The following is a 25,998-nucleotide window of genomic DNA, read 5'->3' as shown; positions in this document are numbered from 1 at the left end:
CTCCTTTCCTTTTCCCTATTTCTGTCCACCAAACACACATCCTTGTAACCTACACAGCCACCAACCTACCTACCCCTCTTTCCCTCCTTCCCTTCCTTCACCTTTTTGTCCATGCATGTTATTACGACTCTCTGCTTCTTTCCTTCGTATGTCTCTCCTTTCCTTTCTCCCCTGTTCCTATCCATCAAACACACATCCCTGTACCCTACGCTGCCACCAACCTATATTTAGCTCTCTCTTCCCTTCCTCGCTTCCTTCCCCGACTCACTCACACATATTTACTTTTACTCATCCATGTTATTACGACTCTCTGCTTCTTTCCTTCGTATACCTCTCCTTTCTTTTCTTCCCTGCTCATATCATCCATGTTATTACGACTCGGCTTCTTCCCTTCATTGACCCAATCGCCCCCACACAAATCTACGTACCAAGAAGCCACTACCCACCCATCCCTTCACCTACCCATCCGTTCAGCCACCCACCCACCCATCATGGTTGCTCTCTACCTTCCCCTAATCAGGTTAATTGGTGCTCGCCGAGGTCAAAATAGCCGAGGGTGAAATTCTAACTAGCCAACAACTTCTCACAACGGTCACGGCAATATATTGGTTCAGTCTGTTTTCTGTAATTACTGAGCGTGAAAATAAGAGAAGTAGAGCGGAAATGAAAAAAATAAAATAAATGAGTGGAACTTATTTAGAGAGAGAGAGAGAGAGAGAGAGAGAGAGAGAGAGAGAGATTTTTTTTTATTCCACTACAACTTATTTCGTTAAGGAAAATAATATGTAATGAACTGAATTTCCACTGAGCCCCATGATTTACTAACCTCTTTTCCTCTTTTCCCCGTAGAGAAGCTCCTCCTCCCCCCTTCCCCCCATCCCCTCCACACACAAACACTTTAATGACCTCAGTAATTATCCGAAGGTAGTCAGCATTCACGTTTACCGCTTTAATTGACTCATTCGGTGTTTGATTCCTTTAATTTTTGTTTTTTTATAGCGACAAAACCAAAATTCTACGCCAGTTAGTAGTTTTGTTTTGTTAATGTTAAGTCGTACAGTTTCATTTGACTTTTGGTTTGTTTGATATGTGTGACCGTTCATTGATTTACATATATTTTTTTAAGTTAAACCAAAATTCTTCATAAACTTTTTCTTGAGAGGCATATGGAGGATGGTGGATGAAAGTGTAGATGGTGGATATGTCGATGAACGGATAGGTGTGTGGAGAGTGGGTATGTGGATGCACGAATATGTAGGTGGGTAGATGTTGGGTATGTGGATGAACGAGTATATGTGTTGACAGCGGGTATGTGAATGGACTGGATAGATGATAAATATTGGATATATGGATGAACGAATAGGTGTATGGATAATGGGTATGTGGATAGAGAAATAAGCATGTCGAAGTGGGGTATCTGGATGGATTGGATAGGTATGTGGTTACTGGGTTTGTGGATATGTTTATTTACTTTATTCTATAACCTTTGTATGTTTTTTTTTGTGTGTGTCCTTCTGCGGTTCTACATGACGGACATTTACGAGCATTTTTCTTTTCATTATGTTTGTTGTTCTTGGCCTGGGTCATATGCCGCCACCTCCCCTCAAAAAAACGTCAATCGCGGTAAAACTTATTGGTTCCAACACTATATACATCACTTTGGGCTCCGGAGGACGATCCTGACATATTTGTGGGAAGGGCAAGTAGGTTAGGTTAGGTTAGGATAAGTTAGGTTAGATTAGGTTAGGTTAGGCCAGGTGGGCGGGTGCGTGGGCTGATTCTCTCTCTCTCTCTCTCTCTCTCTCTCTCTCTCTCTCTCTCTCTCTCTCTCTCTCTCTCTCCAGCCCCCCCACCCCCCCACCCCCCGCCACGTGCTACCAGTTCCATTTCAGCGTCTGTCAGGGATGAGTGACCCGTTTTCTTTTCTGTCGTTATCGTTTTTGCCTGGCTGACTCATCTTTTCCTACGTGGAGGTACTACTTACCCTACTTTTTCTACCCACTTAGAGATGTTTGCCGTAGTTTCTTTTGTCACTGTCCCTCTTTTTCATGGTTACTATTTTTGCCTATTAGCATTTTCCTTTCCTCATTCAGTGTTGCGTTTTATATAGAGATTTGTTACCTTATTCAGATGCCTCGCCCCCTGTCACCCCCTCGCACTGTTGCCTCCTGCCTTCTCCTCATCTCCTTATATCCTTCCTTACCACCTTAGCAGCCTTGTCCTTTCCTTTGCTCTTGTTGTTTCTTATATAAAGTAGTTACTGTCTTTGTTTTGCTACCTTTTCCCTTACAGCAACGGGAGCAGCTCAAGGGCAAACAAAGGCAAACACACACACACACACACACACACACACACACACACACACACACACACACACACTATGAACGAACCCTAAGTGATCGGTCGCAGTAGCAAAACAATAAAACCAGCAAATTGGAGATGGTAGTGATATGTATGGTCGAAGGAACTCGAGGAGATGAAAAAGAGAAACCACAGCAAAAAATAAATTAAAGTGGATCGATTTTTCTTCCATGTAATTTCTTTTTCTTTTTTTATACATTTTCAGTTCATGTTTTTTTTTCGTGAATTTGGTATTTTTTTCAAGCTTTTGTTTTCTTCGTGTGAGATTTGTCTTGTTTTTTTTTTTCATCGTTTGTAGTCTGTCTTGTGGGTGTATATTTTCTCTTCGCATATAATTTTCGTCTTTTATTTTCTTCCATTCTACAAACTCTGTCTTATTGATATTTATTTGTGGAAAGTTTGTCTCCGTTTTATTTTCTTCCCTTCTACAAACTCTTTCTTATTGTTATTTAGTTGTGCAAAGTTTTTCTCCTCGTTTTTCACTAATTTCCTCCCCTCGTAGAAAATTTATCATCTATTATTTTCTCTATATATACTTTCTGTCCCATCTCTTTCTTTTCCACAAATTTTCCTACTTCTCGTTTTCTTTTCTGTATATCTTTCGCTATTTAATCATTTTTTATCATTAATTTTTTTCCTTTTCGCTTTTTACCTCACGCATTTCCTGACATTTCGCTTTAATCTTTGTGCAAAATTTATGTTTATGTTTTCACCTATGTAGAATTTGTCTTTTTAGTTACTTTCTTCCTCTTCTTATCGCATTTTGTTTCTTTCCTTCTTATACCTTAATTTCGTTCCTTTTTTTGTCTCTTTGCTGTAGTTCTCGTTTTTTCTTTCATATATACATCTCCTATTTTCTCCTTTTCTCTGCATAATAATAAAGAAAAAATAGGAAACAGGTTCATTATTATCATGCTTTTTTTTTCTCCCTCGTCTACTTCCTGTTCTCGCTTTTTCTTCATATATACATCTCCTATTTTCTCCTTTTCTCTGCATCGTCTCCTATTTTCTCATTTTCTCTGCATCATCTCCTATTTTCTCCTTTTCTCTGCATCATCTCCTATTTTCTCCTTTTCTCTGCATCATCCCCTATTTTCTCCTTTTCTCTGCATCGTCTCCTATTTTCTCCTTTTCTCTGCATCATCTCCTATTTTCTCCTTTTCTCTGCATCGTCTCCTATTTTCTCCTTTTCTCTGCATCATCTCCTATTTTCTCCTTTTCTCTGCATCATCTCCTATTTTCTCCTTTTCTCTGCACATCTCCTATTTTCTCCTTTTCTCTGCATCATCCCCTATTTTCTCCTTTTCTCTGCATCATCTCCTATTTTCTCCTTTTCTCTGCATCATCTCCTATTTTCTCCTTTTCTCTGCATCATAAAGAAAAAAAAAATAGGAAACAGGTTCGTTATTATCATGCTTTTGTTTTTCTCCCTCGTGTACTTGCTGTTCTCTCTTTTTCTTCCTCAGCTCACACTTTTCCATCTTTTTCGACTCTCCGGTACACTCCCTGAGCCGCCTCCGTCGTAAAGTTTTCAATAGAGGCATTAGCAGGAGCCCCGGACCATGTTCAGTAGTAATATGATTATCCTCGTGCTTTTTTCCGAGACCGCCGGAATATTTTTTCTTTGTAGATTTTTAGTCCTCACTTTTTTATATATTTTTCTTCGTCCTAACTTTCTTCAATCTTTCTTGAGAGTTTGGTATTTTTGTTTCGTTTTATTTTTCTTCGTTCCCACTTTCCTGCAGTCTCGGGTCGTTTGACTTTCCTCGTTCCCGCTTTCCTTGAGTCTCCCCGATCGTGAAGGTCCGCCATCAAGGCTTCACCAGGAACTCCGAACACCGTAACATTGATTTTCCTTCGTATTTTTATTTCCATCACCATTTTTTTCCTCTGTGGCTCAGTTTCTGCGAGACTCCTTGACCGCGAGGTTATCTTATCATGGCATCATCATCATCATCTTCCCCGACCATGCACACCGTAAAATTCTCTTCGCTTCTTTAAGGGGCTATTACACTGGGCAAATTTTCCGTGGATCTTCACTCAAACCACGATTTCCGCTGGCGTGGTTCTAATATTTCCTTGGTTTTCTGACGTGTCCACGATCTTCCAAAGCTACGGTAGATTTCACTGAAGGACGACGGTATTACTCACCATCATCATCAGCAGCAATAACAAGAAACAAATGAGAACTACGCTAGCGGAAATCGTGGTTTGACTGAAGATCCACGAAAAATTAGCCCAGTGTAATAGCCCCTTTATCCGTCCACTGTGCTCGCCCTTCCTCGTCTCCATATCCACCATCAGCGACTCGGTTTATTTTTCACGTCTGCATTAGCTTCCTCCTCCGCCGCCGCCGCCGTTGCTTCATCTCCACCCTCCTGTCCTCATCTTGATAGTCGTGGTAGCGACCTCATCCTCCCGGAAGCACCCCACGCAATCAGAGCGGTGGAAACACAAGAATGTGCAGGAAAGCGATGCCTGACCTCTCTCCGTGTCCTTGTATCATCTCTCTCTCTCTCTCTCTCTCTCTCTCTCTCTCTCTCTCTCTCTCTCTCTCTCTCTCTTCTATTTATTTATCTATCTACTTTTCCCGGTTTATCCATCATTTATCTACCTATTTACCTATTTTTTGTGTGAATTTGTGTCAGAGAGAGAGAGAGAGAGAGAGAGAGAGAGAGAGATATTAGGCTAGCCAGACTGTGAACTCGTCCAAAAGAAAACCTTTCATTGGCTAAGTAATTTCCGTACTAAACTTCTATTATTATCTCTTTTTTTTATCTACTTCCACTTCCACTTTTTTTTTCTTCCCTCTCCAAGCTTATTCTTCCTTCCTTCTTCCTTCCTTTTTTCTTGCTGCGTGTTTCTTTTTATCCATACAAACATTCCCTCCCTTCCTTCCTTCCTTCCTTCCTTTCCTTTCCTTTCCTTTCCTTTCCTTTCCTTCCTTCCTTCCTTCTTTTCCTTCATTTTCTTTTCGCTGCGTTCCGTCAATCCTCTTTAATCGCACCAACTCCAGTAAATGTCACATCGAGTTTGTCATAAGTTCCAGGAGTTAGGTCGTGACGTAAAAGGGATAAGGAAGGGCAACAGGTCTCGATTAATGAATGTCAGACATCAATCAGGAGGAGGAAGAAGAGGAGGAGGTGGAGGAGGAGAAGGAGGAGGAAGAAGGAGAGCCAGCACTAAACTCTCCCTTCGTCGAACTGAGGGACGCCGAGGGACAAGTTGAAGGTCCACGTCTTAGCTCTCTTCTGCTGGTTCTCTTCATGACATCGAAGTGGTGAGGGACGGAAGTGACTCTGGGGTATTGAGTGGCAAGCGGGCGGCGGGATCACCTTCTGCGGTCCATTGTGAAGGCCTAGGCGGTGGCGAAGGTCGAGCATTGAACATTAACCTTCCTATTGTCAAACTAAGGACAGGACGGAACGAGTAAGTGGCTCATCTCTCTCGCTTCCTCTGTTTCCGTTCATGATAGAGAAGGAGTAAGGAAGGGAAGCGATTCTTGGAGTGTTAAGTGATAAGTGGCGGCGGAGTTGAAACATTGAACATTAACCTTTCTATTGTCAAACCGAGGGACGGGGCGAGTAAGCGGCACATTTCTATCCCTTCCTCTGTTTCCGATCATGTTATAGAAGCAGTGAGCAGGGAAGCGATTCTTGGAGTATTGAGTGCCATGTGGCGGCGGCCCAGAAACACTGAACAGTAACCTTCCTATTGTCAAACTGAGGGACAGGAAAGGATGAGTATGCGGAACATCTCTTTCATTCTCTGTTTCCGTTCATGATTGAGAAGTAGGGAGGAAGGGAAGCGATTCTTGGAGTATTGAGTGCCATGTGGCGGCGGAGCAGAAACACTGAGCATTAACCTTCCCTTGAACTTTCTTGTCAGAGGGATGGGACGGGACGAGTAAACGGTACATCTCTATCACTACTTATGTTCCCACTTTTGATTTAGAAGTAGTGAGAAAGGAAACGGTTCTTGAAGTATAAAGTGACAAATGTTAGGGAGGCATAAACAGTGAGTCTTATCCCTTTGTCAAACTGATGGACGTGACGGGCTGGAACGGAACTAGGAACCAGCCCATCTCCATCACTTCCTCGGTTTCTGGTCATGATATAGAAGCGGTGAGGGAGTGAAGCGGTTCTTGGATAATTGAGTGATATGTGCATGTGGTTTTAAGTTCACACGCTTGATGAAACGCGCACGACTCTTAAACCATTTGCTGATTGGTAAATTGAGGAGCTTCAAAATGCACTGAAATCTTCAAATGACACACACAGTTAGCTTTATAGGCCTGAGAAGGTGTACTGTGCGTTAGTGGGTTCAAGAGTCTGGAAAATAAGGGACGGGAAGGAACGGGAAGAGTCGGCAAGCGGCGCAACTCTCTCAGGCACTCACTTCCGCTGCTTCCGTCCGTGATCGCGAAAATAACAGTTCATTCATGCAGGAGCCGAGGCTGAGCCGAGGGAAGGGAAACCAGATGAGCCGGGGCTGGGAGGGGACTGGAAACGCGAAAGAATAAAGGAGAACAGTTCTCTGAGGACTTGAAAGGGCTGGGAAGTGTTGTTAAGGATGGGGGTTAGGGCTGTTAATTGAGCTTGGGTGACTGGCCTAAACTGGGGACTGGGATTAACAGGGTAGATCTGAATAAGAGGTTGCAGGGAGGCTGGGATGGGGTGATATGGTTAAAGGGGCTGTTGGCTGGACTTGACTGGACTGACTTAGATAAACGGGCTTTTGACGAGTGGAAGGAGTCTAGTGGATTGAATGGATAGGGTTGTTTAGGGCTTGATAAGATGACCTGTTGCCTGCACTGGGCTTGGATGTGGTGGATAAAGGAGCTGTTTGGGGCTGTTGACTGGGATGGATGATGGAAGGGGATGATGAGACGGCTGGGGACTGCATTGGGGTTAGGGACTAGTCATGGCAAGGAAAGAAGATGAGCAATTTGTGAGCTAGACTGGATTATGGAATGGACTGAGGGACTTCGTTTGGTTGTACTGGCCTGGATGAAGGGACTAGGGGCTGCATTTGGGTTGGGGACTGGTCTATGCAATGGAAAGAAGATAAGCAATTTGTGAGCTAGACTGGATTATGGAATGGACTGAGGGACTTGGATTGGTTGTGCTGGGCTGGACAAAGGGGCTTGGACTGGGCTGATGACGGGATTGGGGGCTGGGCGAAGGTGGATTGGCCTGGATGACGGGATTGGGGGCTGGGCGAAGGTGGATTGGCCTGGATGACGGGATTGGGGGCTGGGCGAAGGTGGATTGGCCTGGATGACGGGATTGGGGGCTGGGCAGAGGTGGATTGGCCTGGATAAAAGGGCCGGGCGGAGGTGGATTGGCCTGGATAAAAGGGCTGGGCGGAGGTGGATTGGGCTGGATGAAAGGGCTGGGCGGAGGTGGATTGGCCTGGATAAAAGGGCTGGGCGGAGATGGATTGGGCTGGATGAAAGGGCTGGGCGGAGGTGGATTGGCCTGAATGAGTGGAGCTGTTTATCTGTGGTCAACGTGATAGGCTCGCTGGCTCCCCGTGATTGTTGCCTCACGCCTCAGCTCTCTCCGACTTCCCATCCAACACGAAGGAGGAGGAGGAGGAGGTAGCGGGGTCTGATGAGCCTCCTCTTCTTCCTCTTCCTCCTCCTCCTCCTCCGTTGCCTCCTCCCCAAGCGCACCTGCTCTCCTCCGAGTCTGACCCACTAAACTAGTTGCCGTTAGTGTCATTCTCTCTCTCTCTCTCTCTCTCTCTCTCTCTCTCTCTCTCTCTCTCTCTCTCTCTCTCTCTCTCTCTCTCTCTCTCTCTCTCTCTCTCTCTCTCTCTCTCTCTCTCTCTCTCTCTCTCTCTCTCTCTCTCTCTCTCTCTCTCTCTCTCTCTCTCTCTCGGTATCGGTGTCAAGAATGATCGAACGAACTTGACCTTTCCAATTAACGAAGCTCGGCCTTTGGATCTAAGCGAGCGAGCGACATGTTTCGTCTTGTTCAAGGTCCTAACATTCTTTGATTCTCTCCAAATTAATTTCGGTCAATGAAAATATCGGATGAGGTTCGGATTAGTTTCTCCCATCTGTCTGGACGCAAGGCTATTATTAGAGTTATTTAGGAGAAAAGGTGCCTTGTATGCCATGAAATATGATAATTAGTTTGCCAGCTTACCGTTGAAAAAACGTAATAACATTGCATCATCCAGGTTAGTCGAGCGACCCTTTTTTGTTTTATTTATTTATTTTTGTACTAGATCTGCTTCCATCATTGTAAAAACAAACCGTACATCCATAAATAGGGCAGCAGCCATACCTCTAATGCTATACAGGTGGAACAAGCGATATTATAAAAATTAATTTCTCGAGAGCCGTGTGACTGAAAACTTAACTGAGGAGCTTGAACACAGACATGATAAGCGTAAGAGATTGATTTTCAAGGAAGAATTAAGTGATCGTTTGATATAAATAGATACGTGTGTGTGTGTGTGTGTGTGTGTGTGTGTGTGTGTGTGTGTGTGTGTGTGTGTGTGTGCTTGATTCTCTCACTCTCTTTGTTTTCTCTCTTTATCAGTCTGTCTATCAATCTATCTATCTTTTTTTTCCTTTCTCTATCTATCTATCTGTCTATGTATATCTTTACCCACCTTCGTATTTCCCTCTCCATCCTTCGCTTCACTTTCATTTCCTAACCTGCAATATTCATGTTATTTGTGAGTGCATTGAATATTTTTTTTTTATGTTTTAACTTTATAACAAACGGTACAGGTGCAGCGGCAATATCATAAATCACTGCTTTTTTTTTTTTTTTTTTTTTTTTTTTTTTCATGTGGGGATGAACGAGGCGTCCGGTTGTTGTTGTTGTTGTTGTTGTTGTTGTTGTTGATATTTATGGAGTTGAAAGTTTATTACGTGCTTAAACCTTCTGCCTGTCATCATCATCATCAGTAGCAGCATACATACATACATACATACATACATACATGCAGATAGACTATACAATGATTCATAAACTTATGTCATTATGATTCATGAAGTTATGTTTTTCATATATAGGTGAGTGTGTGTGTGTGTGTGTGTGTGTGTGTGTGTGTGTGTGTGTGTGTGTGTGTGTGTGTGTGTGTGTGTGTGTGTATTAATTGCAGCAAAGTATTAAAAGGGATTGTCGAAATTTGTTAGTGCAGTGGTGGTTCATTTGTCTACGCAGTTTCTCTCTCTCTCTCTCTCTCTCTCTCTCTCTCTCTCTCTCTCTCTCTCTCTCTCTCTCTCTCTGTTAATCTACCTTTTGATCTATTTGTTCATGTATCTCCCTGTTTATCTGTCTGTCGATCGAGCTGTTAATGTGTCCATCTATAAAATGGTCGAAGGGGGAGAGAGAGAGAGAGAGAGAGAGAGAGAGAGAGAGAACAAAGTAAGTGTCTCTGTCTCCTAAACTCTGGGCATGTGTCTGAACATTAATTTCGCACCCTTCCCTGAGGCGAGTTCCAGACAGATGCTCGCTCACTAACCCACTTAAACTTGTCTCGGGTTGGCACAAGTTGACTTAATACTCGTTGTGGCATGAATACCAGAGGGCGGAATACAGTGCGCGAGTCTGGAAATGTTGCCCACACAAGCCTGCCTCTATCCCTCCCTCTTTCTCTTTCCTCTCCGACCTGTTTTCTCTCCTTCATTTTCTCCCTTTCTTATTTTCATTTTTTTTCCGACGCCTCCTTTTTCTATGTTCTTCCCACTCTTCCTTCTTTTCTTCCCGTTTTCCTTCCCCTCTTGTTTTCCATCCTTCCTTCCTTTCATTTCTTTATTTTTTTCATTTTCTTTTTTCATTCCTTTCCACAAGTTTCCTCCTATTCTTATTTAGTTATTTGGTCCTTTCTTTAACTTCTTCCTACTCACTCATCCTTCCATTTTTACCATGTTCCTCCATACATACTCCTCTTTTACTGTCTTTCTTACTTTCTTTTTTTTTTCTTTCCTTCCTTTCTTCTTTCCCTCTCCTATCTTCCATTCTTCCCACACGTCTCTGTTTTCATTCTTCATTTCTTCCTTTTTTCCTTGCCTTTATCTCATTCTTCCTTTCATTCCTTTGCTATGCTTTCTTCACTTCCTCCGTTCTTCCTTTTCATTTATTTTCTTTGCATTTTTTTCCATGTCTATCGCTCCGTGTATTACTCTCTCTCCTTTATACTCATCTTCTTTTTCTCTTGTTCATCTCCTTCTCGCTTTCCTTTATCCATTCCTCTTTTCTTTTTTCTTTTCTTTCTTTCTGTCGCTGTTTTTTTTCGTCTTTTTCCTCTCCTCTCTTTTATTTTTACCTCTCCCCAACATTGCCCTCTTGCATTCCTCCCTTTCTTTATTTACATTCTCTCTCTCTCTCTCTCTCTCTCTCTCTCTCTCTCTCTCTCTCTCTCTCTCTCTCTCTCTCTCTCTCTCTCCATCGTTTATTTCTCAAGTTTTCGATACCTGCCGATATCTGTGGTCCACTTTCTCTCTCTCTCTCTCTCTCTCTCTCTCTCTCTCTCTCTCTCTCTCTCTCTCTCTCTCTCTCTCTCTCTCTCTCTCTCTCTCTCTCTCTCTCTCTCTCTGCCACACGTTTCCCACCCTAGATTTCTTCCTCTAAAAACCCATTTCTATGCTCCCTTTTTCCCATTGTCTCTCCTCCCTTCCTTCCTCCTCCCTTCCCTCCCCTCCTCCTTCCTCCTCCTCCCTCCTCCCTTCCTCCCTTCCTTCCTCCTCCCTCCTCCTTCCTCCTTCCCTTCTCCTTCCTCCCCTTCTGTTCCCTCCATATTGCTCTGTTCACAATCTTTTATTTTCTCTTTCTTTCCTTCCAATTTGGTCCTCTCTCCAGTTCTCTTTTTTCCCGTCTATGTTCTTAACCCTCCAGTCTCTCTCTTTTCTTGCTTTTCTCTCTCTCTCTCTCTCTCTCTCTCTCTCTCTCTCTCTCTCTCTCTCTCTCTCTCTCTCTCTCTCTCTCTCTCTCTCTCTCTCTCTCTCTCTGCACCCCTAGGCCTTTCCCTCTCATTGTCTCTCTCTTCATTAGTTCTTCCATTCCTCCTCCTCCTCCTCCTCCTCCTTCTACTCTTCCCCTTCTTCCTTCTCCTCCTCCTCCTCCTCCTCCCTCTGTGGTTTTAATGACGTAACGGAGGAAGTATTGCCACCTGTGTGTGGTTAAGTGGCAACACACACACACACACACACACACACATACGGAATGATAGTGCAGCAATCCGTGTGTGCGTATTGTGTGTGTGTGTGTCCCCGTTTTTTCCGTGTTTTGCTTCGTTTAATGATTGAGTGTGTTTGTTTTTGAGGTTCAGCGTGACGAGTGTGTTTGTTTTTGAGGTTCAGCGTGACGAGTGTGTTTGTTTTTGAGGTTCAGCGTGACGAGTGTGTTTGTTTTTGAGGTTCAGCGTGACGAGTGTGTTTGTTTTTGAGGTTCAGCGTGACGAGTGTGTTTGTTTTTGAGGTTCAGCGTGACGAGTGTGTTTGTTTTTGAGGTTCAGCGTGACGAGTGTGTTTGTTTTTGAGGTTCAGCGTGACGAGTGTGTTTGTTTTGAGGTTCAGCCAGACAGTGTGTTTGTTTTGAGGTTCAGCGTGACGAGTGTGTTTGTTTTGAGGTTCAGCGTGACAGTGTGTTTGTTTTGAGGTTCAGCGTGGCAGTGTGTTTGTTTTGAGGTTCAGCCAGACGAGTGTGTTTGTTTTTGAGGTTCAGCGTGACGAGTGTGTTTGTTTTTGAGGTTCAGCGTGACGAGTGTGTTTGTTTTTGAGGTTCAGCGTGACGAGTGTGTTTGTTTTTGAGGTTCAGCGTGACGAGTGTGTTTGTTTTTGAGGTTCAGCGTGACGAGTGTGTTTGTTTTTTCTTGGCGGTCCTTCATTCCTCTTTTTGGTTTGTTTTTTCAGGTGTTTGTTCTTCCCCTCCGTTTTTTTTTTAGTCTTTATATTCATTCTTTATTTACCTACACATTCCAGTTTTCGTTTATTTATTTACACGTTACATCGGTTTATTTTATTTACTTATTTATCTATTTGTTCTTTTCTATTGGTTTTATTTTTCCAGCTGGTAATTTCCTTTCACTCCTAGTTACTGTTTTTTTATTTTTTTATTTCATCGTCGTTTCTGTTTTGTTATCTTTTTTTTTATTTCTCTTTGTTTGCCCTTCATCTTTGTGTGTGTGTGTGTGCGTGTGTGTGTGTGTGCGTGTGCGTGTGTGTGTGTGTGTGTGTGTGTGTGTGTGTGTGTGTCGCTACATATGAGATTCGTCCGCATATCTTTCTTCTTCCAACCTGTAGGACCTTGCCACAGCCACAGAGAGAGAGAGAGAGAGAGAGAGAGAGAGAGAGACTCAGCTAGAACCAACAAAACCCCGTCCGTACCTTCTCTGCTCTCCTCCCTGAACCCAACGACTTCGCGCCTCTTGTCAAATATTTCATGAGCACACTACAGGACGGAGCGAGGTACTTAAACCGAATGTCGAGACCCTTCCCTTTGCAAACTACCGAATAGGCTCCGACCTGTGTTGCGCGGCGGAGGAGGCGACGCTGAAGAGTTAAGTTTAGAAAATGTTTGAGACTCGGCGCTGGGAGGTGGAGATTAACATTGAGGGCAAGAGGAAGAAAGGAAGGAGCCTAGATAATGTATGAGATGGGGTGCTTGGTGTTGATGAGGAGAGGAAGAAGAGAGGGAGAGGAAGAATCCTTGATCATGTATTTGTCGTGGTGGTGGGAGGTGAAGAGGAAGTGGAAGGAAGAAGAGGAAGAAAGGAAGAAGCCTAAATCATGTATGAGTCGTGGTGGTGGGAGGTGAAGAGGAAAAGGAAGGAAGAAGAAGAAGAAAGGAAGAAGCCTGGATCATGTATGAGACGTGATGGTTGTTGGTGAAGAGGAAAAGGAAGAAAGGAAGGAAGGAGGGAGTCTAGATAATGTGTGAGACGTTGTGCTGAGAAGTGAAAAGGAACAGGAAGGAAGACAGGAAGAAAAGAAGGAAGGAGATGGGAGGTGAAGAGGAAATGGAAAGAAGAAAGGAAGAAAAGAAGGAAGGAAAGAAGTCTAACTATTGTGCGCGACGTGGTTCTAGTTAGGAAGCGAAGAGGAACAGGAAGGAAGAAAGAAAGAAAAGAAGGAAGGAAAGAAGCCCAACTAAAGCGCGCGACGTGGTGGAAGGTGAAGAGGAAAAGGAAGGAAGAAAGGAAGAAAAGAAGGAAGGAAAGAAATCAGTCTCGTACAAGATTATGAAAAGTTTGGTAATACTCTTCTCAGACACCTCACCTCGCCGGGGAAAGCTGCGGATATCATATGTTTCACAGTGTAGGAGACAGTTCAAGGGCAAAAAAAAAAAGAAAAAAGAAAAAGAAATAGAAAGATAGAAAGAAGATACACAAATACCCGCTGGCGCTGTTTTCGCGAATAAAGGAAAGCTCTGTACAGTTAGCTGCGAGAGAGGAAGAAGAAGCCGGAAAAAACAGATAGAAAGAAAGGAAAATACGTCGGCTTTTAAGTTTCCTTCTAAGCTCGCCAATGCTGTTCTTGTATCTGTGTTTCTTCCTTTCTTCCCTTACTCCTCTTTTGTCTTCCTACATCCCTTTCTTTCCTTCATTTCTTCATTTTCTTTCACTCCTTCCCACAAGTCTCCTCGATTTTTTTTTGTACATGTTTTCCTAGTTAAGGTATAGAGTAGCATAGGTAGTCAATGTATAGAGGTTCTCGGCATAGGTGGCTTCGAGAGGGGAAGAACAAGCAGGGAAAAACAGAAGGAAGGAAAATATAAAACGTCTGTCTCAAATTTTCCTCCTAAGCTCCCCAGTGTTATTCGTGTCTGTGTGTTTCCTGGTAAAAGTGTGCAGATTCTCATTACAGGGGCTGGTGCCGAGAGGGGGAGAAGGACAGACACAGAATAAGCGAAAAGGAGCGAGCGAAATAAGTTGACCTCCAATTCATTTACAAAGCAGGATATTTTTCTTTCTTTTTGCCGGTTTCCAAGTAAACGTGTAGAGTTTCTCCGTTTAGCATTGGTGGCGAGAATGAAAGAAGGAAGAGTAGCAGGAATGAATGAATGAAGAAAGGAGGGAAGGAGGGAAGGAATGCAGGAAGAGTAGGAAGATAAGAAGGAAGCCAGGAAGGAAAGAAGGAGGAGTAGCAGGAATGAATGAATGAAGAAAGGAAGGAAGGAGGGAAGGAAAGCAGGAAGAGTAGGAAGATAAGAAGGAAGCCAGGAAGGAAGGAAAGAAGGAAGAGTAGCAGGAATGAATGAATGAAGAAAGGAAGTAAGAAGGGAAGGAAAGAAGGAAGAAAGGAAGGAAAAAAGGAAGAAAGGAAGAAATAATCCAAATAATCTACCTTGTGTATAATATTTTAAGCTGGATAATATTTCTACACGTGTTTCCTGGTAATTGTGTACAGGTTGAAGTATTAGAACACCTCTGGAACTAAATTTGGTCGTTGTCTCATGGTATTCCTCGGTCTTCTTTTTAACATGGCGCGGAGTGTTGCTTTCCTTTCCTATTTACCTCTCGGCCTGTCTCATTTACTGGCGAAAAATGAGAAAAAAATGTGTTGCATAGTGGGGTGTCTTTCGTTCCGGAGATTAAAAGATGAACGCTATAAATAAAAATATAATATCATACTCTTTTACACGCACAATGATAACCTGCTGTATAATGTCTTCCCCTTGAACATGGTCGCCCACACCTCTGGTCAAAGAAAAAGACCATCTATTATCTTGGTATGTAATATGTTAATACTTTCACAATTGATAGGTTTACGTAGCATAGTCCTCTGCGCCTCAAATAGCATATAAGTGTTTGAACCATTATATCATCAAAAAGAATGGGAGTTGTTTCTTTGGTCTTACTCTACTTAATCTATTTTTGAGTGGGTGTTAAAGAATGTATATGTATTCAATTTAGTGAGCATAATAATTGATAGTAAATATTAGCCTTTGTATGATTATTTGCTCAATTCAAAACTTACTTAATACAAGATCATACGTACCTCAAATACCAGCGCGTTACTCTAATCATTATCTATATAGCCTGATACCACAAGTCTGCTTCCGCAATTACAACTTACCTAATCAGCATGGTCACCCGCACCTCAACTCACCGCGTAGTTACGTGTTCGACCAGTATCTACGTAACACAAGTCTGTCTCCGCGCAATTAAAACCTACCTAATCAGCATGGTCATCCGCATCTCAAGTCACCGGGTAGTTGTGTGTTCGACCAATATCTACGTAACACAAGTCTGTCTCCGCGCAATTAAAACCTACCTAATCAGCATGGTCATCCGCATCTCAAGTCACCGGGTAGTTGTGTGTTCGACCAATATCTACGTAACACAAGTCTGTTTCCGCGCAATTAAAACTTACCTAATCAGCATGGTCATCCGCATCTCAAGTCACCGGGTAGTTGTGTGTTCGACCAATATCTACGTAACACAAGTCTGTCTCCGCGCAATTACAACTTACCCAACACCGTCATCCTCGTCTCAAATCACAGCGCAGTTATTCAACCAGCGAGTCACGACACAAAGGCGATGATGTAACAAAGAATCGACGCATTGTGGGACGCAGTCATTCATCTCCTCGTAATAACCTCCCGAAGCCTCCCTTGGGTAATTTAAGCTGTTAATGAACCCGAGAAGCCAAGGACCCACCCACTCCACTCCACCCGATCCACCCCTCCACCCAGTCCACTCCTCCACCCAGTCCGGCGTTCGGCGTTCTGCTCCTCCACCCCCCCCCCCTTTTTCCCCACTTGAACTGCCTCCCCTTCGAGTTTTATTTTTTAGTGTCCTTTTTTGATAATCGTCAATTAGAAGGATGTCAATGATCGTGTTGTTCCCTGTTCAGAGGTTTTAATGAGCTTTGTAAACCTTTTTTATTTTCTTTTTTCAATTTTAACCTAATTAAGTGTGTGTGTGTGGCACGTGTTGTGTTTCTGGTTGCCACACGAATATAGCGCTCTCTCTCTCTCTCTCTCTCTCTCTCTCTCTCTCTCTCTCTCTCTCTCTCTCTCTCTCTCTCTCTCTCTCTCTCTCTCTCTCTCTCTCTCTCTCTCTCTCTCTCTCTCTCTCTCTCTCTCTCTCTCTCTCTCTCTCTCTCTCTCTCTCTCTCTCTCTCTCTCTCTCTCTCTCTCTCATCCCCCCCCAACCCCACCCAAACACACAGCATTTATTACATGTCTTCCTCCTCCTCCTCCTCCTCCTCCTCTCCTCCTCCTCCTCCGCCTCCTTTTCATTGTTAATTTCTCGGATTTATTTTTGTCTCATAACATCGTGTCTCCGGCATCGTTCTCTCTCTCTCTCTCTCTCTCTCTCTCTCTCTCTCTCTCTCTCTCTCTCTCTCTCTCTCTCTCTCTCTCTCTCTCTCTCTCTCTCTCTCTCTCTCTCTCTCTCTCTCTCTCTCTCTCTCTCTCTCTCTCTCTCTCTCTCTCTCTCTCTCTCTCTCTCTCTCTCTCTCTCTCTCTCTCTCTCTCTCTCTCTGTTTCAGGACGGTTATTTCTATATTTTTTTCTTCTTATTTTCCTCCTACGACTGTTTACTACCAACCCTCAAAGAATATATTTTCCCGCGGCCTTCCATCTAACTTTTTTTTTTTTATCTGGATTCGCGGTTCCATTACAAGCTCTTTCCTCCTCGGCCGTTCTCCCGAAGTCAATTCCCAACTACATCAGTTTGCCAAATCCAATAACTTACGAGCTTTCTTAGAGCCGCTTTTACGAGTTCATGGCAACATCCAATACATTACCTTTATTTCTGTTCGTGGCGCGAATGGACCAAAGAAAAAAAAGTAATGAGTATAAGTATTAGGGATTTAATGAAGGTGAAGTATTGGTTTGCATTCTCAGATGCTTCCTTCTCTTACATAAATTATTTTCAAGGGTCAAAAAGGAGGTCAGTCGGATTCTCATGAGTGCATTTGTAGGTTCATGGTGCAGAGGAAGGGTCAAACTACCACCAGGGTCATTAAACTGCCCCTGGTAATGTTCACAGCTCTCTTCCTTTCCTCCTTCCCCACTTTTTCTCCCTTTTCTCCTTTATCTCTTCTTTCCAAGCCTTACTTTTCCTTCTTTACCTCCTCTACTTATCTCCCTACTTTCCTGGAAATGTTCACAGCTTCCTTCCTTTTCTCCTTCTCCACCTTTTCTCCCTTTTTCTCCTCTCTCTCTTCTTTCCAAGCCTTACTTTTCCTTCTTATCTCCTGCACGTATCTCCCTACTTTCCTGGAAATGTTCACAGCTCCCTTCCTTTCCTCCTTCCCCACCTTTTCTCCCCTTTTCTCCTTTATCTCTTCTTTCCAAGCCTTACTTTTCCTTCTTTACCTCCTCTACTTATCTCCCTACTTTCCTGGAAATGTTCACAGCTTCCTTCCTTTTCTCCTTCCCCACCTTTTCTCCCTTTTCTCCTTTCTCTCTTCTTTCCAAGCCTTACTTTTCATTCTTTATCTCCTGCACGTATCTCCCTACTTTCCTGGAAATGTTCACAGCTTCCTTCCTTTCCTCCTTCCCCACCTTTTCTCCCTTTTTCTCCTCTCTCGCTTCTTTCCTCCAAGCCTTAATTTTCCTTCTTATCTCCTGCACGTATCTCCCTACTTTCCTGGAAATGTTCACAGCTCCCTTCCTTTCCTCCTTCTCCACCTTTTCTCCCTTTTTCTCCTCTCTCTCTTTTTTCCTCCAAGCCTTAATTTTCCTTCTTTACCTCCTCTACTTATCTCCCTACTTTCCTGGAAATGTTCACAGCTTCCTTCAATTTCTCCTTCTCCACCTTTTCTCCCTTTTCTCCTTTCTCTCTTCTTTCCTCCAAGCCTTAATTTTCCTTCTTTACCTCCTCTACTTATCTCCCTACTTTCCTGGAAATGTTCACAGCTCCCTTCCTTTCCTCCTTCCCCACCTTTTCTCCCCTTTTCTCCTCTCTCTCTTCTTTCCTCCAAGCCTTACTTTTCCTTCTTATCTCCTGCACGTATCTCCTTACTTTCCTGGAAATGTTCACAGCTTCCTTCCTTTCCTCCTTCCCCACCTTTTCTCCCTTTTCTCCTTTCTCTCTTCTTTCCAAGCCTTACTTTTCATTCTTTATCTGCTGCACGTATCTCCCTACTTTCCTGGTAATGTTCACAGCTTCCTTCCTTTTCTCCTTCTCCACCTTTTCTCCCTTTTTCTCCTTTCTCTCTTCTTTCCTCCAAGCCTTACTTTTCCTTCTTTACCTCCTCTACTTATTTCCCTACTTTCCTGGAAATGTTCACAGCTTCCTTCCTTTTCTCCTTCCCCACCTTTTCTCCCTTTTCTCCTCTCTCTCTTCTTTCCTCCAAGCCTTACTTTTCCTTCTTATCTCCTGCACGTATCTCCCTACTTTCCTGGAAATGTTCACAGCTTCCTTCCTTTTCTCCATCTCCACCTTTTCTCCCTTTTCTCCTCTCTCTCTTCTTTCCAAGCCTTACTTTTCCTTCTTTACCTCCTCTACTTATCTCCCTACTTTCCTGGAAATGTTCACAGCTTCCTTCCTTTCCTCCTTCCCCACCTTTTCTCCCCTTTTCTCCTCTCTCTCTTCTTTCCAAGCCTTACTTTTCCTTCTTATCTCCTGCACGTATCTCCCTACTTTCCTGGAAATGTTCACAGCTTCCTTCCTTTCCTCCTTCCCCACCTTTTCTCCCCTTTTCTCCTCTCTCTCTTCTTCCTCCAAGCCTTAATTTTCCTTCTTTACCTCCTCTACTTATCTCCCTACTTTCCTGGAAATGTTCACAGCTTCCTTCCTTTCCTCCTTCCCCACCTTTTCTCCCCTTTTCTCCTCTCTCGCTTCTTTCCTCCAAGCCTTACTTTTCCTTCTTTACCTCCTCTACTTATCTCCCTACTTTCCTGGAAATGTTCACAGCTTTCTTTCTTTTTTCCTTCCCCACCTTTTCTCCCCTTTTCTCCTCTCTCTCTTCTTCCTCCAAGCCTTAATTTTCCTTCTTTACCTCCTGCACTTATCTTCCTACTCTCCTCCTCTCCCTCTTTCCTAAATATGTGTGCTTGAGCTCCGAAAGGTTTGGTAACACGGCCCATAGTTCAGGAGCTGCCGGTGGTTGTTGAGTGAGTGGTTGTTGAGTGAGTGGTTGTTGAGTGAGTGGTTGTTGAGTGAGTGGTTGTTGAGTGAGTGGTTGTTGAGTGAGTGGTTGTTGGCGTCTGTTAGTAAGGGAGAGGCTGGAATGCGGCTGTGGGTAATGACGTAATCCTTGGCTTAGATAGTCTGAGGCAACCACCACAACCACCACCCATACTTCCTCCTTCCCTCCTCTGCCTCCCTCCCTTCCTCTCTTTCCCTTTGTCCTCTTTTGGCTTTCATCCTTCCTTCCCTCCTCTGCCTTCCTCCCTTCCTCTCTTTCCCTTTGTCCTCTTTTGGCTTTCATCCTTCCTTTCATTCTCTGCCTTCCTCCCTTCCTCTCTTTCCCTTTGTCCTCTTTTGGCTTTCATCCTTCCTTTCATTCTCTGCCTTCCTCCCTTCTTCTCTTTCCCTTTGTCCTCTTTTGGCTTTCATCCTTCCTTTCATTCTCTGCCTTCCTCCCTTCCTCTCTTTCCCTTTGTCCTCTTTTGGCTTTCACCCTTCCTTCCATTCTCTGCCTTCCTCCTTTCCTCTCTTTCCTTTTGTCCTCTTTTGGCTTTCACCCTTCCTTCCATTCTCTGCCTTCCTCCTTTCCTCTCTTTCCTTTTGTCCTCTTTTGGCTTTCACCCTTCCTTCCATTCTCTGCCTTCCTCCTTTCCTCTCTTTCCTTTTGTCCTCTTTTGGCTTTCACCCTTCCTTCCATTCTCTGCCTTCCTCCTTTCCTCTCTTTCCTTTTGTCCTCTTTTGGCTTTCATCCTTCCTTCCATTCTCTGCCTTCTTCCTTTCCTCTCTTTCCCTTTGTCCTCTTTTGCCTTTCACCCTTCCTTCCATTCTCTGCCTTCCTCCTTTCCTCTCTTTCCTTTTGTCCTCTTTTGGCTTTCACCCTTCCTTCCATTCTCTGCCTCCCTCCTTTCCTCTCTTTCCTTTTGTCCTCTTTTGGCTTTCATCCTTCCTTCCATTCTCTGCCTCCCTCCCTTCCTCTCTTTCCTTTTGTCCTCTTTTGGCTTTCACCCTTCCTTCCATTCTCTGCCTTCCTCCCTTCCTCTCTTTCCTTTTGTCCTCTTTTGGCTTTCATCCTTCCTTCCCTCCTCTGCCTTCCTCCTTTCCTCTCTTTCCCTTTGTCCTCTTTTGGCTTTCATCCTTCCTTTCATTCTCTGCCTTCCTCCCTTCCTCTCTTTCCTTTTGTCCTCTTTTGGCTTTCATCCTTCCTTCCCTCCTCTGCCTTCCTCCTTTCCTCTCTTTCCCTTTGTCCTCTTTTGGCTTTCATCCTTCCTTCCATTCTCTGCCTCCCTCCCTTCCTCTCTTTCCTTTTGTCCTCTTTTGGCTTTCATCCTTCCTTCCATTCTCTGCCTCCCTCCCTTCCTCTCTTTCCTTTTGTCCTCTTTTGGCTTTCATCCTTCCTTCCATTCTCTGCCTTCCTCCCTTCCTCTCTTTCCCTTTGTCCTCTTTTGGCTTTCATCCTTCCTTCCCTCCTCTGCCTTCCTCCCTTCCTCTCTTTCCTTTTGTCCTCTTTTGGCTTTCTTCCTTCCTTCCATTCTCTGCCTTCCTCCCTTCCTCTCTTTCCCTTTGTCCTCTTTTGGCTTTCATCCTTCCTTTCATTCTCTGCCTTCCTCCTTTCCTCTCTTTCCTTTTGTCCTCTTTTGGCTTTCTTCCTTCCTTCCCTTCTCTTCTCTCTTTTATTTTCCTTTTTGCTTCCTCCTTCCCTTTATTTGTTCTGCTGTTGGTGTTCTTAACTTTCTCCCTGTTTCACTTCCCTTATTTCTTTCCTTCCCTTCTCATCCCTCTTTTATTTTCCTTTTTGCTTCTTCCTTCCCTTTATTTGCTCTGCTGTTGCTGTTCTTCTTGACTCTCTCCCTGGTTCACTTTCCTTTCCTCCCTTCCCACTTCTTCTCCCTTTTTTCTTCTTTCTCTTCTTTCCTCCAAGCCTTACTTTTCCTTCTTTACCACCTACACTTGTCTCCCTACCTTCCTCCTCTCGCTCTTCTCTTTCATATATTTCCTTTCTTCCATTCCCAACTCTCCCTTTACATTGAAATCCTTTTTCCTCCTCTCCTTCCTGCTCTACCTCTCTCTCCTTTCTTCCTTGACCTTGACCTTACCATTCTTTCCTTCAACTTTTCTCTCTTCTCTCCTCTTCTCCCTCCTCCTTTCCCCCTTCTCCTAGCCATCCATTCTTCCTCTTACGAGACAAGACCAGAGATGAAGACTTGCTTGCATTGTCCCGAGGTTGTTGGTTTCGCCGGCCGACTTCGATGATGCCGTCCCGCTAGGCAAGGCGAGGAGTCTCTGCACGGGGGCATTGCTTCTTTGGCGACAGGAAGAGCCATCTCAACTAAGTGACGTGAGATTCAAGATTGTCATTTCCCCCGTCAGTTGCATATTCTCCGCACTGCTGTCTGGCATCCTGAGTTCATTTCCTTAAGGTTCCCGAGGCGTAGCAAAGTAAAGGGCGAGGCATATGGTAAGCTGTGCGTGACGTCTCCTTGGCTCTTGATCTGGTGTTAGAAAGAAACCCATTATCGCGGGAATGAAGGGATAGGTGTGACACAGGTTTCTCCAGGTATACGGATTTATTGACCAATCTGAAAGCGAGGATGACCAATTGAGTTAGCTGTGCGGCGACTGCCCAGGCCGGAAGGGAACCCGAGCCTACGGAATTCGTCGTTAGGCGTGCTGACCGCTGCGCCATGGAAGTGCTTGAAGTGTAACAGGTACCACGGGACGTAATTAAGGGGTGGGGCAGGATAGAGTACGGAAACATCAGGAAAAAGATAAAGGAAGGGTGGTTTTGTCCTCGAGCAAGGTTATGATTGATGATGATGATGATGATGATGATGATGATGAGGAGGAGGAGGAGGAGGAGGAGGAGGAGGATAATGATGATGACAGGTTATATGAGGAAAACGTAACAAGTCGTGAAGTGTTCCTTATCTTTTTACAGCATCTAAAGTAACGTGAGATAATTGATTCCTCGTCTTCTCCCGCCAGCTGCATAATTTCCGCCTTATTAGCGTCCTGCCATTACCGCTAACAGGGTGAACGAAGGCGAGACAACGCGGATATTAAATAAGTGGAGGAATGTAACGTGAATTATCTCTTTAACTCATCCACCAACACCACCACCAACAACAACAACAACTCCACCACCACCACAACCTGATCTGATTTGCGGGCTTTTCTTCACTAACGTTTTTTTTCTTTTGCCCTCGTGCTGTTTCCTTTACTGTAAAAAACAACAACAAAAAAAAAACACCACCACCACCACCCCTACCGTCACCGCCACAATTACCTACAATAACAAAAAGAACGTCAGTACCATCACCACCGCCACCACCACCACCACCACCACCACCACCGTCTCCGCCCCCCCCCCCCCTCAAAAGCCATCACGTGAAACAAACAAACCACAAAAGATGCAAGTAAAATAAAAAATGTGTAGTCGTTACCTGCCCCTGAAAAAAAAAACAGATATACTCCATTAAATAAAACAAAAGCTGAAATTACATACGAAAAAAAATAAAAATATGAAAAGCACCACAACGACAGCCAACGCCACGGCTTTTATTTATATGTTCTCCCCGCGTAGGGCCATTGAAAGGGAATGACAGGTAACCAGATGGACAGGTAACATGAAACCGATGGCGCTTGGCTCGTGTTTGGCAGAGGGTGGTTGCGGACAGAGGGGAAAAAAAGGGGGTGGGTGGGGGGACAAAGGGAAAGCGAGGGAATGGGAAAAGGATGGTAAGGAGGGGGGGGGGGGGGTCAGCACTTTCCTTTTTTTTTCCTTTTTATTTCCTGGTGCGGCGAGAAGAGACTCAGGTATATAGACAGACAGGTATAAAGACAGACAGACAGACACGCTCAGGTGGCAGTGACCCTGACAATCCTTCCTTTTGTTTTGTTTTGCTTTGTGTGTGTGTGTGTGTGTGTGTGTGTGTGTGTGTGTGTGTGTGTGTGTGTGTCTTGCCTATTGTTTGGTGGGACATAGATAAACACACACACACACACCCACACACAAACACAGTCACCCACTACGAAATCAAATCAAATATCCCTCTTATTCTGCTCAGTATATGCGTCTTTTTTGTACACCTTCCCTGCCTGACTGACGCTCACCTTCACCTCTCGCTGTCTTCCAGGTGTTGAAGGAGATGTCAGGTGCGTGGGCGGCGGCGGCGGCGGCGGGGACGAGGAGGATGCTGAGGCAGATGGCGGTGACGGGTCTCCTCCTCTCCTTGACCTTCCACGCCCTTGCCGGTGAGTCCTTGTAAAGATGAGCAGGTGGGGGCCAAAGAGATGGGCTGCTGGGGAACTCGTGAAGGACCTGCTCCCTATCTCTGTGTCTGTTTGTCTTTCATTTTTGGGGGTTTAGTTGGGATGCCCGAGGTTGTAGGGGATAAAAATAGCATGTAAGCGCCGTACTCTCTGTTTGTCTGTCTGTGTCTCCTTTTGTGTATGTGGTTTTGATGATTTTTCCTTTGTGTATTTTTCTGTCTATCTGTGTATTTGTATTTGTCTTTATCTCTCTACCCGTGTATCTCTGTTTCTGTCTCCTTGTTTCTTTGTCTTAGTGTTACCTTCTGTTTGTTTCTGCTTTTGTTTGCCTCTGTTTAATATTGTTTACTTTTTTTGTGCCCTTGAGCTGTATCTTTTGTTGTAAAAAAAAAATGTGGCTGTTTTTTTTGTCTGCGTCGTACCCTCTGATCGTCTTTCCTTTTGTCTGCCTCGGTGTGTTTTGTGTCTTTCTGTCTTCCTGCCTTCTCGTCTGTCTGTTTTCTGGTTCGATTCCTTGTTCTTGTCTGTCTGTCTATGTGTATAGCTGTCACTGTCTTACTCTGTCCGTTTTTATGGTTTTATTGCCTGTCTGTCTCTACCACTCTCTGCCCTTCTCTCCTTCTGTTTGTTCGTTTGTGTCTCTCTCTCTCTCTCTCTCTCTCTCTCTCTCTCTCTCTCTCTCTCTCTCTCTCTCTCTCTCTCTCTCTCTCTCTCTCTCTCTCTCTCTCTCTCTCTCTCTCTCTCTCTCTCTCTCTCTCTCTCTCTCTCTCTCTCTCTCTCTCTTAAATATTGAAACTCGAATCGCATGGGTATTGAAAACCGATCAGAATGTTACGCCATTATCTACCAATTGGCTGCTTTATTTTCGCTGTTTTTTCCTCCTTTTTTCATCGGTATTCAATGCGTGAGTCGCCCGGATGTAAGGCTGCGCGAGAATGTGTAAGGCGGAATAATTAAAATGACCACACTTGTTCGCGGTTGGTGTCCCTTAATGGGCTTTTGGAAACTGATATTATTGATGTTGTTGTTGTTGTTGTTGTTTACCAGGTGTCGTGTTGGGTTGCTGCATGACACACGACCTTTTTAACGAATTTTATGTGGCAGTGTTGCGTAGTTTGTCTCTTATATTTTTTTTCTCATTTTTTTTCATATTTAATTACTTGCCTGTCTCTCTGTTTGTCTGACTGTCTATCTATATCTATCTATTTCTATCTATCTATCTCTTTATCTATGTCTACGTTTTTCCTCTCATTTATATGTATTTATCAGTCTGTCTATATACCTCTACATGCCTGTCTAACTGTCTGTCTCTCAATCCCTCTATCTATCTCTATCTCTATCTCTCACCTTCTATCTATCTGTCTATCTAGCAAAGTCTTCTTCCTTACTCCTTCACGCTCACTCAAATAAGAAAATAACATAAAACCAACCAAGCAGACGTAACGAACCCCCAACCACATTCCCATTTTTTTATCATATTTCCTCTTTTCCTTCCCGCCGCCTCCCGGATGTCACAATGGACGGCCACCTCAGCGTCGCCCGAGGTTGAGGAACTGGCTGGAGAGGCCGACTTCCGCTCCGTTAGGCTTCAATGGCGCTACCCCGGCGAGTCCTCCCAGCTGAGACTCTTCCGCATCAACTACTGTGAGGACCAGCAGTGGGGAAAGTACCGCTGCAAAGACATGGTTAGTAGTCCCGCCAGTCCCCCACCTACCTGCTTATTTATTCTCCTTTCCCCCCCCCCCCCCCCCGGCACCTCCTCCTCTTGTTTTCTGTCTTTATTTTTTGTTTTTATTTCGTTCTTTTTTTTATTTCTCCACCTGCCACTTATTTTTCCTTCGTCATCTAAATCGCTTATTCTTCTTTTCCCCGCCATCACCTCTTTTTTTTTCTGCATCTCTCTTTCTTTCGTTTCTCTTCTTTTTTTTTCTTTTTCATACTTTCTTTCTCTGTCTCTTTTTCGTTTCTTTTTCTTTCTTCTTTCTTTCTTTCTTTCTTTTCTTCCTTTGTCTCCTCTTTCGTTCTCCTCATCCTCCTTTCTTATCAACTTCCGCCGTCTCCTCTTGTTCTCCTTCTCCTCCTCCTCCTCCTCCTTTTCCTCTTCCTCCTCCTCCTTTGCTTTGTTCATCTTGTTCTATTCGCTCCCTTTCTTTCTTTCTCCTCTTCTTTCCCTCCTCGTTCTAGCTCTCTTTTCTCCTCACTCACCTCCTCCTCCCCTTCCTCCTCCTCCTCCTCCCCCTTCTCCCCCTTTTCCTTCTTTCCCTCTATATTTTTCCCCTTCTCATCTTTTCCAACTCTGCTCTTTTACTCTATCCT

General features: G+C 44.2%; 1 protein-coding gene across 1 annotated transcript in view; it reads left to right on the top strand.

Annotated features, from left to right (window-relative positions):
• The window catches only part of LOC127001567 (uncharacterized), a 75,695-nt gene that overhangs the window by 26,886 nt on the left and 22,811 nt on the right, over positions 1-25,998 (top strand). The window contains exons 3-4 of the mRNA XM_050866316.1: positions 23,547-23,664; positions 25,216-25,367. Coding sequence (XP_050722273.1) covers positions 23,559-23,664; positions 25,216-25,367 — 258 coding nt within the window. The 5' untranslated portion in view covers positions 23,547-23,558. The remainder of the gene's footprint in view (positions 1-23,546; positions 23,665-25,215; positions 25,368-25,998) is intronic.

The sequence above is a fragment of the Eriocheir sinensis genome, chromosome 21 (assembly GCF_024679095.1).
Source record: "Eriocheir sinensis breed Jianghai 21 chromosome 21, ASM2467909v1, whole genome shotgun sequence".
Lineage (NCBI taxonomy): Eukaryota > Metazoa > Arthropoda > Malacostraca > Decapoda > Varunidae > Eriocheir > Eriocheir sinensis.
Note: the sequence above shows the minus strand (reverse complement) of the source record. Positions and strands in the feature narration are given on the sequence as shown.